Here is a 17,768-nt window from a genome sequence, read left to right as displayed (position 1 = left end):
ATATCCCCAATTCTCCTTTACCAAGGTTTTTTATTTTGATTTCAGAGAACACTCACAATGAAAGAAAAGTATAAAACAGCCTGCCACAGGACAAACCCCACCTAATCCAAAACAATTGTTAGGGCATTTCAGGGCCTGTTATGTGCCATGCTTGGGAACCAGAGATAGAAGAATTGCCTCTGGGTCTAGGCTTGGGAGCATTATATTCTTGATGATTCTAGAATGTAAAGACCTCCGTAAAACAGCAAGAAAGCAACAATAGCAACAACAACCTGATTTTATTTCAGCAGTATGTGATGCCTGGTATTCATTAGAGCAAATGCCACCCAACGCCCAGGGGATTAGCTGGGGCAGCTGATGCTCTGTGCTGCTTTTTATAACTCTCCTTCCTAGCGCCACACTCTACATATGTCCCATTTTATCAGGTCCGATTGACTTATGTTGTGCTCAGTACTGCATTTTACACCAACCAAACACATCACCATGGAGAATGTTTTGTGTTTCCTTAAAAATGAAATGGTCATTGGGGGAAGTTTCCTGGTTTTCTGTGCAAGCAGTGACTTTGCCACTTTTTACAAATGAGCAGCTTCTTTTGTTCCACAAGACATTGGGGCTCTCAGCCATCAGCAGGGTGTGAAATTATTAGGTATAAGAATGGAATTTACAGTACAGAACCAAATCATATATAGAGTTGTCAAATGAGGTTGTGATGATGGTGAGTCTGCAAACTTGGAAAAATTATTTGCAAGGAGACTAGCTGTCCACTTTTTTGGTAATAAAATTATATAGAGAAGGGGGGCATTCTATTAAGGACCTTTAAATGCCAATAGTTTATTCAATGTACTATCTCTCATATACAGTACATTGTCCTAGACTTTTGGTAGATGTTACAAAAAAGACAAAAACCAAATATCTTGAATTGAAAGAGCTAAGAGCTTACTACTGAAAAAGAACATTAATTTTTCTAAACATTGATTTTAGGTTCAGGGATACACGTGCAGGTTTCTTGTATAGGTAAATTGCATGTCATGGGGGTTTGGTGTACAGATTATTTCGCCACCCAGGCAATAAGCATAGTATCCTGTAAGGCAGTTTTTTGATTCTCGTCCTCCTCTTTCCCTCTACCCTCAAGTAGGCCCCAGCGTCTGTTGTTCCCTTCTTTGTGTCCATATATATTCAATGCTTAGCTCCCACTTGTAAGTGAGAACATGCAGCATTTGTACTGCATGTTCAATTGAACAGTACTGTACTATTCTGTACTATTCACTGAACAATATTTTTCTGTTCCTGTGTTAGTTCACTCAGGATAATGCCCTCCAGTTCCAACCATGTTGCTGCAAAGGACATGATCTCATTCTTTTTAATGTCTGTGTAGTATTCCATGGTGTATAGTGCCAGTATTTTGTTTTTGTTTTTTGAGACAGTCTCACTCTGCCACCCAGGCTGGAGTGCAGTGGCACTATCTCGGCTCACTGCAATCTCCGCCTCCTGGGTTCAAGCAATTCTCCTGAGTAGTTGGGACTACAGGCACGTACCACCATGCCCGGCTAATTTTTTATACTTTTTAGTAGAGATGGGGTTTCACCATATTGGCCAGGCTGGTCTTGAACTCCTGACCTCGTAATCTGCCCACTTCGGCCTTCCAAAGTGCTGGGATTACAGGTATGACCCACGGCACCCAGCCGCCACATTTTCTTTATCTAGTCTACCACTGATGGACATTTAGGTTGATTCTGTGTCTTTGCTATTGTGAATAGTGCTACAATGAGCATACCTACACGTGCATGTGTCTTTATGGTAGAATGATTTATATTCCTTTGGGTATATATCCAATAATGGGATTGCTGGTTCGAATGGTAATTCTGCTTTGAGTTGTTTGAGAAATTGCCAAACTGCTTCCCACAATGGCTGAACTAATTTACATTCCCTCTAGCAGTGTATAAGTGTTCCCTTTTCTCTGTGACCTCACCAGCATCTATTATTTTTTGACTTTTTAATAATAGCCATTCTGACTGGTGTGAGATGGTATCTCATTGTGGTTTTCATTTGCATTTCTTTAATGATTAGAGATGCTGAGCATTAAAAAAAAGAACTGATTTCAAAATACAGATAGCCATTATTTTATCAAACATTTACTCTGTGTCAGGTACTGTGGCAAGTATTTTTAATATACTTTATATCTAGGGTTGGCAAACTACAGCCAAAGGGCCAAATCCAGTCCACCAACTATTTTTGTAAATAAAATTTTATTGAGACACAGCCATGTCCAATTGTTTGCATATTACCTATGGTTGCTTTTGAGCTATAATGATAGAGTTGAGTAGTTGCAACAGAGGCAATGTGGTCTGCAACATTTAAGATAATATCTGGCCCTTTACAGAAAATATTTGCTGACCACTACATTACTCATTCACACAAGAATATTCAGAGATAAACATGGAGTTTCCCATTTTAAAATTAAGGTAACTGAGGGTTATAGGTTACATAACTTAGTAAGTGGCAAAACTTGGGTTTGATTCTAGATCTAATTCCAGAAATCCATGTTTTTATGCTATACTCATGAACAGAAGTAACCAAAATATAAGGCAGGAAAAAATAAGAGCCTTACAGAGAAATTGCTATTAGAGTTCAGAAAAGGGGGAGATTATTTTGAGCCTAGAGTGATAACACTTCTGGAGAAGATATTTGAATATAACAGCAAAAATGGGTCTCAGGAGTTGTCTGTCCCAGGCCCAAGTCCAAGAAAAGTTAAGAGATCAAGGTCACATGTTTACTTAGAAGCAAAGCTGACATTGGAACCAGGTTTCCACTTATCCAACTAAAAGTATGTTGTTAATGACTATGCTGAGCTATTGAATTTGTGTGTGTGTGTGTGTGTGTGTGCGCGCGCGCGCGTGTGTTTGAATGTTACAGAATGACAGAATTATTGAAATGAGATTTCGTATATTATGCTTAATGGCAATTGAAATGAATAGCCTGTACTTCCTTTATTGAAGCAATCAGGAACACATTTGTGCAGGTGATTACACAATACCATTAACCATGTACCATCCTACCAAATACATTTTTGTTATGGAGAATCACATTTACGAGACCAAGGGGACTTCTGATACTCTCCACCAACTTTAAAATTCAAATGATAAACAAGAAACCACAAAAGTCAAATATTCATATACATCCTACCCTGCAGAATCAGGCAGCTCTATGTTAGCAGAGAAATGGAGATGCGAACACGTGCAGCCAGTGGAGGCTTACCTGATACTGTAGAGCACTTTGCCATTTTTCGAAATCCGTAGCAATTTGTTGTCAGTGGTGACATCGTGGAAGTTGGCACCCTTCTCATTAGCAAAGAACAAATCTGGTTTCCAAATGGAGTCTAGCATAGATGGGTCCAAGTCCAGGGAGTCATCTGGGTACTCACTGTACGCCAGCCGTGAATCATTCCACTGTTGTCTCAGAAAGATATTCACTCGGTAGTCCTACAGAAATGTCATGGACAAGTGTTACTGATTACCCTGGCATAAGAGTTCTATTTGCATTTCCCTCTCATTCTTCTTCCTAATTTGATACAGCTTTGGTGTCCAAGTAAACCAAACTGTGTATACCTTGGTCAAAATAAACCATTTAGTTCCATTAGGAGAGGGGACAGAAGGTAGAAGAAAGAAAAAGGAAGATTCAACCAAACCAGAACACCAATAAAACAGGTTGACTTGGTTGAATTTTTTAGTGTTTGAATTATTCATTTTGGGATGAGATAATACTAACTCAAGCTGATTTTGCTACAGAAAAAGGTAAACAATGAACACAGAAATCAGTCTGTGATGGCAGATTGTCAAATAAAACTGATTTATTTTCCAAATCAGAAATCACATGATCTCTGGTCCCTTTCTGCTCAGATGCTGTGGGCAGAAGGAAACCCACTGTGTAATTTGAGTAGTGAAAATCTTATAAAACTATGACATGATGGGGCAATATTTTTAAAATTTATCAACATAAACATTAAGATCTTTCATGTTGACAAAATATTTTCCTTGCAGCTACTTACTTTTGAAATTCTTATTTTATCGTTTTCTCTGAATGTGTTGTATCTACACTAGCCAACTTGATGCTTCATCCAAACAGAGATGTTTCATGTTCTCAATCGGAACACTGTGGGAGCCTTAGGTAAACCCCTGGCATTCCCATTTGGTCTGGGAATTTTCTTCTGTGCTAATGAATAGCTTGGGGGCAGTGACTGCTCTCCTGGGGACTTCTACTCAAAGACCTTAGGTTCATTGAAAGTACTACGTCACTTGATAATCTGGACTCCGATTGAGGCTTCAACAGTATTCCCTAACCAAGCCAGTCTGTGGTTTCAGAGCTAGTAGTTATCCACTATTGCTACTTGTGACCACAAGTGTGATATATACTAATTCATTCTTACTCTCTTTCTTTACATTTTTTACCCTTACTTGCTCCATCTCTACATATTTGGCACCTGGATTTTTGGTCATTGTTTACATTACTCTAATGGTGACTACCTTGTCCTGGTTTGCCTGAGAACTTCCCAATTTTGGCCCCAAAACTCTCACACCCAGGGAACTTCCTCAGTGTAGGCAAATTGGGATAGTTGGTCACTCCACTGGGAGTCACTCTACTCTGGAGACAATTTCAGGATGGCAAGTTTGGGCGAATTCCCCCAGGATCAAAAGGGAAAAAAATAATTAAGTTGTAAAGATCAGGGTGTATGGAAAAAAGCTTCAATACAGTTTTTGGTTTTTTACCTATTTACTAAACTATACAAATTCCCATGACTTTTTTTCAAATACATTCATTCTGATGATCAAGTTCATAGAGCATTTTGGAGGTAGCAGCTCTTGGGAAGAGTGCCCAAAGTAGGCCTAATCTCAAGTCTGTGTGAGCTTTAATATGAGAAGTTAACCTTGAGTTTGAAGTTATAGAGGGCAGTTACTTTATGATAAATTGAAGCTTTACCATTGCACTGCTAATTTAGAGACCAAGGTCACCTTATATATTTGTTTAAAAAAATGTCAGACCTGAGCCAGGTGCTGTGGCTCACGCCTGTAATCCCAGCACTTTGGGAGGCTGAAGTGGGTGCATCACCTGAGGTCAGGAGTTCGAGACCAGACTGGCCAACATGGTGAAACAACGTCTCCACTAAAAATACAAAAATTAGCCAAGTGTGGTGGTGCATGCCTGTGGACCCAGCTACTCGGGAGGCTGAAGTGGGAGAATCGCTTGAATCCGGGAGGCGCAGGGGCGCAGGTTGCAGTGAGCGGAGATTGCACCACTGCACTCCAGCCTGGGCAACAGAGGGAGACTCCATTTCAACAAAAAAAAAAAAAAAAAAAAAAAGTCAGACTTGTAATAGATTCTTGATTCTTCCTTAAGAAGTCAGAAATAAGAAATGTAGCAACCTGCTATCCCTGATAAGTTAGCATCTTCTTATAACTTGTTTATGCAGCTATAGAATGAAAGGGGACTCATAGTCTTATTTCAGAAGTTATAGCACGACATGCATTCTAATAAGGGGCTGTCTATCTCCTTAATCTGAGTTCTTCAGGAGTGTGATTTCAGATTGGAGATAAAACAACTCTTCATTCTGCAGAAGAAACCAGCAAAGCATGTGAAATGTTTGTTTTGGGGAAGGATTTGAGGGACCTAGAATTATATTCTGGAGATGTTCTCTGAGCAGACACATTTTGTACACTTTCAGTTCACCGTCCTATCTGTTAAATGAGGAGCAGAGTAGGATCTACTGCTGTGTCATGGATAGTGTTCCAGCATCCATATGTCCAAATCACACACTATCTACCTACATCCTTCCAGGCAGTCATTTGGAAGCTGGGAAGAGAGCATCTTTTCTCTATTTTCTGATGGCCCAAACTTGGGGGAAAGCTATATACAGACGGTAGTATGAAAGCACCCTTGACCCTTACTGACATTACTAAAATTCTCAAACTCTGCCTTTATATAAGGAAACAGGGGTTGCAAATATACTCCCCATCCTGTAAATTCACTTGCCATCAGAAACTAAAGAAAAGAGAAAAATAAAAGAAAATGGTAAACTCGCATTTCAAAAACAGAATATAACCTATCTTATCATTTTCTCCTTATCAGTCATCTAAGTCTTTGGGACACACAAAATTTGTTCCACTGAATACTCTTAATGCTAGGGCAACTAGCAATGACCACTGACAGATTTTTGTGTCTCTTAATGAACAAAAATGCATTTTTGAATGATATATCCATAAAAATAATGATACATAAAAATATTCCTTAGAGTAACACAAATGTGTTGTCCTGTGAGTACATATCTCTGACACTAACATATCAGAGTGATCATTGGTATTAGGTCTGTAAGCAGGCCTATACTTTGTGGGCAGGCAATACCTACAATAAATTAGTGGGACTTCATTAACCATAGGAAGGGCAGACTGGATAGCAACAAAGAAAGCCATGTTGAGTTCTTTGAATACATAATCATTGCCTTTTATTTGGAAACAAATACCCCAAACTAAAACTTTTAATAATGCTCTTTGGATAGTGGGGTGAGAGTGAAGTGTAAGGGAAGAGAGGAAAGTCAACAGATTTAGAAACTCAAAATTCTGAGGCATTCTTGGACATAGTTTATTCTGGAAAATGTAGAGAAATCAAAACTATTACCCCAGAAAATAGCACTAATCAATGTCCTCAATGACCTCATCACTGTGCATAAAGCTAAGGATTCTGACTACAACTAAAGACAGTTCAGGGAAGAATCTGTTTCTGTTTAATTTTTTTGACCAATTTTTCTGAGTCAAATTTTGTGAAACTATCAGTAAATTTATGGATGGTGAAATCGTAGGGGTATGGTAAAGAAAACTTGGGCTGTGATGACACTTTGGGTGTGCAATGGACTGAATGTTTGAATCCTCTCAAAATTCATACGTTGAAATTCTAACCTCCAATGTGATCGTATTAGAGGGTAGAAGCGGGGCCTTTGGGTGGTGATGAGGTTGTGAGGGTAGAGCAGTATGAAAGGGATTACTGCCCTTATATAAGGGACTCCAGATAATTTTCTTTCTACCATGCGAGAATACCAGAGGAATTCAGCAGTCTGTAACCCAAATAGAGTTCTCATCAGAACCTGACCATGCTAGTACCCTGATCTCACACTTCCAGCCTCCAGAACTGTTAGAAATAAATTTCTGTTGTTTATAAGCCAACCAATCTATACTTTGTTATCACAGCCTGAGCTAATTAAGACTGGTTTACCGGGTGGAGTCCCAGGCAGGGCCTCAATTATCTTGGAAGATAAGGCCCTTTCTTGTTGGAGCAATTCTCACATTCTTATTATGCATCCACTTAAATACTGATGCCCTAAATCTGGGGCTGGCAACCTATGGCCTGTGGCCCAAATTTGGCTTCAGCCTGTTTTTGTAAATAAAGCTTTATTGGTACACAACCACACCTATTTGCTAACTTGGGCCTTGGCCTGTTTTTGTAAGTAAAGCTTTATTGGTGCACCACCACAACTATTTGCTTACTATTGTTTATGGCTGCTTTCATGCCAAAAGGGCAGAATCACATAGTTGTGACAGAGACTATCTGGCTCTTAAAGTCTTAAGTATACTGTCTGGCCTTTTACAGAAAAAATTTGCCATTCCCTACCCTAGGTGGCCTGAGGATTTCTTCTTTGACAAGCATGATAGAGTTCCAAAAAATATTTTCTGTAGTTTTTCACCAAAGCCAAAATTGAATAAAACAAAATATATTTTTAAAGCAAATGAAGTTTGTCATTATATCAAAGCTAAGAAGTAAAACAAAAGAAGCACAATATACATCAGTCTTCTAACCATGCAATTCAATCCGTATTATACAGCAGAATAGACAGGCTGTGTATGTTACCCTTGAGCAACAGTTTCCAAATTTTCTGATAAGAAGCATGACAAAGGTCACTAAATAAGTGACTGGGAAGTACCTGAGCATCTCATTTATTAAACTTTCAGTAGCTGTTCAATATAGGAGAAAACAAGGATATCCATAGCTTCCATTTTAATCTCTTTAAATGTTTAGCTTGTTTTGCAGTAATGAACATCGAAAAGGTACACATTTACATTTTTGATTGAGAATACGATGCAATGAGGAGATTTAATCAAAGCAACATGGGAGTCTAATTAATGCAATCAGCATTAGGTCGTGCAAATATTTTCATTGAATGCCATCGTGTAAAGCTGGTGACAGTGATTTGGGCTACTGGAAGCTTTGCCCCCTCTCTTATTACGATAAAGCCAAGAGGGGAGAGACAGAAACTGAATGTCAACCCGGAAATTGATACACTCTTTCTGTGTTTAGCTTTTCTTATGAGTCATTTAATAACCCTATCAAAACTATCCTATTTAGGTAAATTTTTAAATTCACTACATCCTGTCAAAGTCTCACAAGTCTCATTTCTGGGTAATAATGTTTCAGAATAATATCAAAATGGGTAGTGGAGTTGAATTATGTCTAATTTTGCCAGTGGGAAAAAAGTGGTAAAGGTAAATTAATTCTTCCTAACATGAAGGACACCACAAAGTACAGTAATTTATTAAACATGATGTTAGTTGCCAAAAAGAGAAAATTCATAAAAACAAGGAAACTTTTCAAAATTTCTCAATGGCATTATGCTTATTATTTTTAAGACATCAGGCACCATAATACTTAGTCAAACTCAATTACACTTGATTTTGGTTTTATCAAATGAATGGTTGTAAACTTTACATAGTCATGCAAATTAGATCCAGCCAATTGATTTAGGACTTAAAGTAAATAATATGGGGACCAAGAAAATATCTCGCCCAAATGCAACCTCCATGCTGTAGCCTAGAACTCTTAATGATCCAATAGGCTATGTCACAGGTAACATGACCATGATATTTATGAAGAGTGTTTAGAAGGCCGGGTGTAGTAGTTAATGCCTGTAATGCTGGTGCTTTGGGAGGCTGAGGCAGGAGGATTGCTCGAGGCCAGGAATTTGAGACCAGCCTGGGCAATATAGTGAGATCTCATTGCCACATTTATTTTTTTTTTTAATTAACCAGATGTGGTGATGCACACCTGTAGTCCTAGCTACTTGGGAGGCAGAGGCAGGAGTATCGTTTGAGCCCAGGAGTTTGAAGTTTCAGTGTGCCATGATCTGCACTCCAACCTGGGCAGAAGAGTGAGATCCTGTGGTGGCTCACTCCTGTAATTCCAGCACTTTGGGAGGCCGAGGCGGGCAAATCACCTGAGGTCAAGAGTTCAAGACCAGACTGGCCAAGATAGTAAAACCCTGTCTCTACCAAAATACAAAAGTTAGCCGGGCATGGTGGTGTGCGCCTGTAATCCCAGCTACTTGGGAGGCTGAGGTGGAAGCATCACTTGAACCCAGGAGGTGGAGGTTGCAGTGAGCCGAGATCGTGCCACTGCACTCTAGCCTGGGTGACAGAGAGACTCCATCTCAAAAAAAAAAAAAAAAAAAAAAAAAAATTTAAAGGCACTGTAGATTTTATAGTATCTGAAATCTTTTTCACATATATGAAACATGTTTACTCATACTCTATAATGAGCTTCTAATTAGCTTTAAGTTTACAGTTTTTTTGTTTGTTTGTTTTTTGTTTTTGGAAAAGGCATGCATATGGTATAATTGTCATGGACTTGGAACTACTTTCTCTTGCCAACAAAATTGTGTGTGTGTGTGTGTGTGTGTGTGTGTATTTTTCTAAGTTCAGCCCTTTGGAATATATCTTAAATGTGGCATCAAAGGGAGGCTCAACTATCTTAAAAATTCCATTTCATGTATAAAACTGGTGATACTATTACATCTCTCAAACTTTGAAATTTGTACTTCTGAAGCATTGGAGATGCACCTATTTAAATATCCATAACTATGCATCATGTTTATTGTGGATAATTCTACAGAAAACCATTAAAACATCAAATGTTTTAAAAATTTCTCTGGCATGATGGATATAAGATTACTGAATATTGAGTAATGAACACTTGACAAATGACTTTACAAAATAAAGTAGTATAAAGTATTGCTTTTCAGAGGCAAGCAAAGTTGGAAATTGGCACTCAGTAAATGTCTCACAAATATGCCACAGTGCACTTCAATCCCACGTACCATTCCTTCACACGATGGCTTCAATGCTCAGCCCCACTCACCATTGTAGTTTCTGCTATTGACCCAAAGCTGTTGATAAATATGTTGCAGGTAACATTTACAGGAGGCCCTGCAAGTTGAACAATAGAAAATTTGACAGTTTGTGTTCACGGCATAATTGAGTCATGTCTTTCTCTTGCCAGTGGCATTGCAGGACTTACCATGGTCGTTTCTGTGACTGATCCAAAACTGTTGATAAAAATATTGCAAGTAACGTTTACTGGAGGACCTGCAGAATGCAATGAGAATATTGCAATAGACGTTGAAGCAAAAATACACCTCCATTAACATCTGTGCAATTGGCTAGAGATTTGAATAAAATTAAAATCATGGTGAGATTGAAAAAAAAACTTTTACCCAGAGGTGCATAATGAAAACATTCCCACTTGTATTTTGGATAATGGCTGTTAAGCAATGGCAACTTACCCTGAAGCGTTTTGGATTTGGAAAATATAAGCTGAAAACTACTGAACTGAATTCACTGTCATAAGTTTCTATTAAAATAGCCTTTTGGGTGGTGGCTTTTTTATTTTTGACCTTAGGATCATCAACATTGTAGACATCAACAGCGGATGCCTCATAGTGATGAAATAGCCTGGTCATGAGGTCAAAATGGAGCTGCATTTTAAGTTATGGATGAGTCAGAAACATCCACCTCCTTTTGTATGACATTCTTTAAATCAGCAAGTTACTTTGATTTTCTTGACACCTCTGAATTTACGCCACTCCTTCTTTATATTCTCTGACCACCAATGAAAAATGATGTACAGAAATATAACAAATAAAATTAACTTATTTTAAGACATAAACACAAACAGAAATGTCAATTTATGTCCATATTGTTACCTTAGTAAATATGGTGTAAAGCAAGGATTATTGCATCCTAGATGTGCTTTGAACAAAATAAGAGTCCATTTTTATCTCCAGAGATCCAGTGACTAGCCTGACTGCAGCTTTCTTTTTCTCTTACCTTTTGTCAGTAAGTAAATCACTGTCTAATGATTCCCTGCTTAACATTTTGCTGGGGAAGATGTTTATTGCCTTTGTGGAAATTTCCCCTAATGCTTTCTGAGCTAATATTGCCATGAACTATCTATTTATTTGCTGCCTTCTCCTGTAGAAATGTGTCTCTCTTTATGTGACAAAGGATCAGCAGCCCAGTGCAAGAAACACCCTAGTTGGCTCAGTACCCAACAAATCTGTAGGATCTCAAAGAAGAGGAATTTGGCTTGAGGCCTCCCTCAAAGGCTGGTAGTGAAAATACAAGTTATGGCTGCACTTAAACGCTGCATTTTTAAACTCCTTCAGAAGTCCATGTCGGGTTCTAGAAATGAGGAAACTTGGTGTACAATGGCTAATTTAACTCCCCAGGCAAAATTTTTTGGTAAAAGAAGGAGCAAGGTGTTTTGGTAAAAGAGATGTGTTGTTATTCTTTGAAACATAACTAGTTTTTCTGTTTTTAATGAAACAGTAATTGTGATTTCTTTTATATGTGTGTTTGCTCATATCTGTGTAATCTTCTGCAGTGGGGATATGAAAAGATAGGTACTGAGTTCTATGACCCTTGAAAAACACCTTATAACCCTCAGAACTCTCTTTTCCTAATGAAAGTACATGTGTGTTCTTATGCATACTTTTGTATAACAGGATTTATACTTAAAATAGTTTGGATACTTATTACTAATGAATTTTAATAGACGCAAACCAGGACTATCAGTGTGTTTTTCTCTTCTTTCGCCTCTTTAACTCATTCATTTGAGAGGGCCCCTTATAGCCCTCCTTAAGTCTACCTTTTGAAATGTAATTGTGATTTTTTAAAAAAATATTTGCAGGCACAGAATCACAGGCACCATCATATTACCAAAACAGTTTTCAGTAGACATCTTTGAAATGCTCCAAGTATTTTTAATTTGTCCCTGCCCCTCTATGTCAGCATCTGCCATGATGAATTCTTCTCCATGGTCACCTTCTACTCTGCTTGATTTTTTCTTTTTTGATTGCTCAAAATAAAACAAAGCAAAATAGATACTTTCTCCTCTTTCTTGGCTATAAAATTCCATTTTGTAACAAACATTTTTTTCCGCTAATAAGAAATAAATGAGACAAGGCAGAGGCAAGTCACAAGAAATTATATATGGTTGCTTTTCCCCTTTCTCTCCACAATGAAATATTTCCTTTGAGATCTTCCAGTTCAAGGTGGAAAACTTTCCTGAATTCTTATATGCAAGATAGACCAAAAACATGAATGATGGGAAGAATAAACAGGAAAAAGAGAAATGTCATTTAAAAGCAGAAATTTGAAAATTTAAACATTGGTTGTCTTGTACACTTTCTGCTTGTCTAGCCTACCCAACTGGCTTGGAAGCATTTAGAAAGCTGGGTCATACCATTATATATTTGTTTTTATCTTTCCTGGTAGGTAAGTGGCTTTATGAGTATGTTGCTGGAAGTCAAAGTAATTTTTAAGTTACCATATATTGCTGCACTGTGCTAAGTGCATTTTTAAAAATCATCTAGTATAATCCTCACAAAAGAAGAATGTGTTTATTGCTCTAGTAAATGTTTACAGATGAGGAAACATGGTGTTAGAGAGGTTAAATTGCTTGAAGTCACATCACAGTAATTAGAAAAGCTGAGACTCAGTGTCTCATCATTCTGATTCCAAAAACCTAAACTTTAAACCATTTTGTTGCACTTCCCTCATTTCATAATATCCTGTTGCCCTCCTGATCTGCTAACCATGGTATTTTACATTGGTTTGTGCCTTTCTTAATCCTTCACATCTGACTTTTTCAATTTTGGGCATTTTGTTTCAAGGTTCATTTTCATTTCTATATAAAACCTTAGAAAGAAAAAATGTTTTTTGATGAGGGATTAGCACATGCATATACTAAGAATTGACATATATTTGAACCTTGCTGTGTGCCAGTGAATGCCTTATTTCATTCTTCAATAATTATCATTACCTTCATTTCTCAGATGAGAAAAATTGAGGCATAAAGATCATTAATTTTCCCAAGGTCACAGAGTTTATACGAGGCAGAAATTGCCTAACTTTAAGGACATTTTTCTTAACTACAGGGGTAAAATGCCTGAGGCCAATACAATTATCCTAGTGATATAAGCTACCTAAATATGGAATTTGACCTGCAAGTTCTTTGGGTTGAATTGTAGAGAACTGTTTCCCCCCCCCACTTTTAAGAGTTATCCTAGTATGTGTCAACACAACCTTTCATCTGCATTTAGCACAATAGTCTGCTCAGGTGTTCTGATTGATAGGGACATGTTCTTAGATGTGATCACCAGTGAATGAACGTGTTCTGTAAACTATAGAAGGAAACATTTTACACTAGTTAACCCCATCTAATTGATTTATCAGCAAAGTGATATTCAAAAATGAGTTGAATGAGAATCTGACTGGTAAAAAGAATTATGTAGACATCTAGTTTTTCATGGCACTATCATTCCTATCCTTCATTCCTTCCTTGTCTCCTATCTCCCTTCTTCTCTTCTTCCTGACCCCCTTCCCTTTCTCTCTTGCTCTCATTTTTTCCTTTATTTTTTATTTTATTCTTATGAGAAAGAGTGATCTGGCCATAATTCAAGTATGCAATCCAAATATAAATGGAAGTAAAATATAGATCTGGCATACTTTAAAAGAATTTGAAAAAATAATTCCACCTCACCTGCCCCCTGCACAAAATATGACAATCCCCATCCCATATTGATCTTCTTTGTTGCTATATATCACTTTCTCAGAGTATCTTCTTCGGAATAAGGCATTTATCTTAGAAATCCATGTAAAATTATAACTATGCTATGTTGGAGGCATAATAAATTGTTATTGTCCATTAACATCTTTGCTTTCAGATCAGTTGATCAAATTGGCTATGGTAGGGAACAGGATCATGAAGAATAGTGCTATTCTTCATATATAGCACTATTATATCCCCTGCTACTCAAACTGTGGGCTGAGGACCAGCAGCATCAGCATCACCTAGGAGCTTGTTGGAAATGCCAAGTCCTCAGGCCCCATCTGAGACCTGCTGAAGCAGTCTGCACTTTAACAAGGGGGACTTGTAGCTGCAGACCATCTTTCTCCCTTTCAACATTATGATCACTTGTATTTTGTTTCTATCTTTCATAAATGTCCTTTGAAATATAGTCCATTTGTAAAACTTCCAAGGTCAAACAAGTTTGGAAAGCACTGTTGAATAGTTATGTAGTTTCTTTAATGTAGATTTTCCCAAAGCATTTTATTGTTTTTAAATCGTGGTGTTTTATATAGATATGTGTGTGTATTATATATTATAACACATATGTTATTTGTTTTATATAAATATATATTTGAACTATATTCAGTGGCATTAATTGCATTCACAATATTGTGCAACCATTACCAGTCTGTTTCCAAAACTTTTCAGTCACACCAAATAACAACTCTGTAACCATTAAGAAATAACTTTTCCTTTCCCCTCCCTGCCACTTCTGGTAACCTCTAATCTACTTTCTTTCCCTATGAATTTGTCTATGTAGGATATTTAATGTAAGTGGAATTATATAATATAATATTTGTCCTTTGTGACTCATTTCTTTTACAACATAATGTTTTCAAGGTTCATCCATGTTGTAGCATGTATCAGAATTTCATTCCTTTTCATGATGAAAAAATATTCTATTGTATGTATATATGAAACATTATTCATCTGTTGATGAACACTTTAGATTGTTCTCATCTTTTTGGCCATTATGAATAATGCTGCAGTGAATATTTACATAAAAGTAGGTTTGAGTACCTGCTTTTAATTCTTTTGGATATATACTAAGAAGTGGAATTGCTGGGTCATACGATAATTTCATGTTTAGCATTTTGAAGAACTGCCAAACTGTTTACCACAGCATCTGCACCATTTTGTCACAAGCAATGTATGAGAGTTCCAATTTCTCCACATCTGTGTCAACACTTACTTTCCATTTTTAAAATTATTGCCGTCTTAGGATGTGTGAAATGGTATATCATTGTGGTTTTGATTTGCATTCCCCTAATGAGTAATGACATTGAGCATCTCTTCATGTACTTATTGGCTATTTATATATTTTTTGGATAAATATCGATTTAAGCCTTTTACCCATTTTTGAATTGGGTATTTTGTCATTTTATTGGATTGTAGTTCTTTACATATTCTGGATATTAAACCCTCCTCAGACGTGATTTACAAATATTTTCTTTACTGTTTTTTCACTTTCTTCATAATGTCCTTATGCATATAAGTTTTTAGGGTTTTTTTGTTTGTTTGTTTGTTTGAGATGGAATCTTACTCCTTCACCCAGGCTGGAGTGCAGTGGCATGGTCTCAGCTCACTGCAACCTCTGCCTCCCAGGTTCAAATGATTCTCCTGCCTCAGCCTCCCAAATAGCTGGTATTACAGGCACCCGCCACCATGCCCAGCTATTTTTTGTATTTTTAGTAGGGACGGGGTTTTACCATGTTGGTCAGGCTGGTCTCAAACTCCTGACCTCAAGGGATCTGCCTGCCTCGGCCTCCCAAAGTGCTGGGATTATAGGCATGAGCCACCACACTTGGCCTTTAGTTTTGGTAAAGTTTAATTTATCTATTTTTTCTTTCGTTTCTCATACTTTTGTTTCATATCCAAGGATCGATTGCCAAATCCAAGGTAATGAAGATTTAACCCTATATTTTAAAAAATAGCTTTTTGGTTTTAACTTTTTTTTTTTTTTTTTGAGACGGAGTCTCGCTCTGTCGCCCAGGCTGGAGTGCAGTGGCCGGATCTCAGCTCACTGCAAGCTCCGCCTCCCGGGTTCACGCCATTCTCCTGCCTCAGCCTCCGGAGTAGCTGGGACTACAGGCGCCCGCCACCCCGCCCGGCTAGTTTTTTGTATTTTTTAGTAGAGACGGGGTTTCACCGTGTTAGCGAGGATGGTCTCGATCTCCTGACCTCGTGATCCACCCGTCTAGGCCTCCCAAAGTGCTGGGATTACAGGCTTGAGCCACCGCGCCCAGCCTGGTTTTAACTCTTACATTTAGGTAATTGATTCATTTTGAGATAATTTTTGTATATGGTATAAGAGAGGTCCAACTTCATTGTTTTGCATGTGGAAATTCAGTTGTCCCAGCACTCTTTTTTTTTTTTTTTTTGGAGACACAGTCTTGCTCTATTGGCCAGGCTGGAGTGCAGTGGCATGATCTCGGCTCACTGCAATCTCTGCCTCCCAGGCTCAAGCAATTCTCTTCCCTAAGCCCCCAGAATAGCTGGGATTACAGGCATGGGCCACCACGCCCAGCTAATTTTTGTATTTTTAGTAGAGACAGGGGTTCACCATGTTGGCCAGGTTGGTCTTGAACTCCTGACCTCAGGTAATCTGCCAGACTTGGCCTCCCAAAGTGCTGGGATTACAGGCGTGAGCCACCATGCCCAGCCAAGTCCCAGCACTATTTCTTGAGGAGACTCGTCTTTCCTCATTAAATGGACTTGCCAACCCTGTCAAAATCAATTGGCTATAGGTGTATGGGTTTATTTCTGAACTATCAATTTTATTCTATTGGTCAATATATTTATCCTTATGCCAGTATGACACTGTTTTGATAATGTGGTTTTGTATTAAGCTGTGAAGTTAGGAATTGTGAGTCCTTCCACTTTGTTCTTCTTTTTCAAGGTTATTTTGACTATTCAAGGCCCCTTGCAATTTAATATGAAGTTGAGGATTGAGTTTTCCACTTCTGCCAAAAAAGGCTCTTGGAATTTTGATAGGGATTGCATTGAATCTGTAGATAACTTTGGGTAGTATTGACACTTTAAAAATATTGTCTTCCTACTCATGACTTAATAAGGGGTGTCTTTCCATTTATTTAGGTCTTGAGTTTTTCAGCAATGTTTTATAGTTTTCAGTGTACAAAACTTTCACCTCTTTGGTTAACTTGTTTTTAGGTATTTTATTCTTTTACATACTGTTATAAATGGAAGTGCTTTTTTTCTAACTTTCTTGTCAAATTGTTTATTGCAGGTATACAGAAACAACTGATTTTTGTGTGTTCATTTTGTATGCTACAATTTTGCTGAATTGATTAGCTCTAGCAATTTTCTTTTGGATTCTTTGGGGTTTTCTATACGTAGGACTGTGTCATTTGTGAGTAAAGATATACTTCCTCCTTTCAAGTTTGGATGCCTTTCATTTATTTTTCTTGTCTAATTGCTCTGGACAAAACTTCCAATACAATGCCAAATAGCAGTGGTGAGGACAGGTATTGTCTTATTTCTGATCTTAGAGGGAAAAACTTTCAATCTTTCACTCTTAAGTATGCCTCCTGTAGATGGCCTATAGTTGGATCATGTTGTTAATTGTGAGTTTTAATAAATTCCCTTTATCATGTTGAAGTTTTCTTCTATTTCTAGTTTTCTAAGTGTTTTTGAAATCATTAAAGGATGTTGGAATTTTGCCAAATACCTTTTCTGCATAAATTGAGGTGATTGTGTATTTTTCTCCTTCATTCTATTAATGTGGTATATTACTTTAATTTGTTTTCTTATATTGAACCACCTTTGTATTTCTGGAATAAATCTCAATTGGTCATGGTGTATAA

The 17,768-nt window shown here is 37.6% G+C and overlaps 1 protein-coding gene across 7 annotated transcripts in view; it reads right to left on the bottom strand.

Moving 5' to 3' along the window:
• Positions 1-17,768, bottom strand: part of GLRA2 (glycine receptor alpha 2) — a 230,659-nt gene that overhangs the window by 169,272 nt on the left and 43,619 nt on the right. For 3 of the 7 annotated variants that reach the window (XM_045383250.2, XM_015443590.3, XM_045383251.2), the window contains 2 exons: positions 10,330-10,397; positions 3,256-3,479 (listed from right to left, as the gene is read on the bottom strand). In XM_045383250.2, the coding sequence (XP_045239185.1) occupies positions 3,256-3,479; positions 10,330-10,397 (292 nt within the window). Of the gene's footprint in view, positions 1-3,255; positions 3,480-10,129; positions 10,239-10,329; positions 10,398-17,768 lie in introns of all 7 variants that reach the window. The other 4 variants (XM_074029168.1, XM_005593006.4, XM_074029170.1 and 1 more) reach the window with 3 other exon arrangements.

The sequence above is a fragment of the Macaca fascicularis genome, chromosome X (assembly GCF_037993035.2).
Source record: "Macaca fascicularis isolate 582-1 chromosome X, T2T-MFA8v1.1".
Classification (NCBI taxonomy): Eukaryota; Metazoa; Chordata; class Mammalia; order Primates; family Cercopithecidae; genus Macaca; species Macaca fascicularis.
This window is presented reverse-complemented; position numbering and strand designations above follow the sequence as displayed.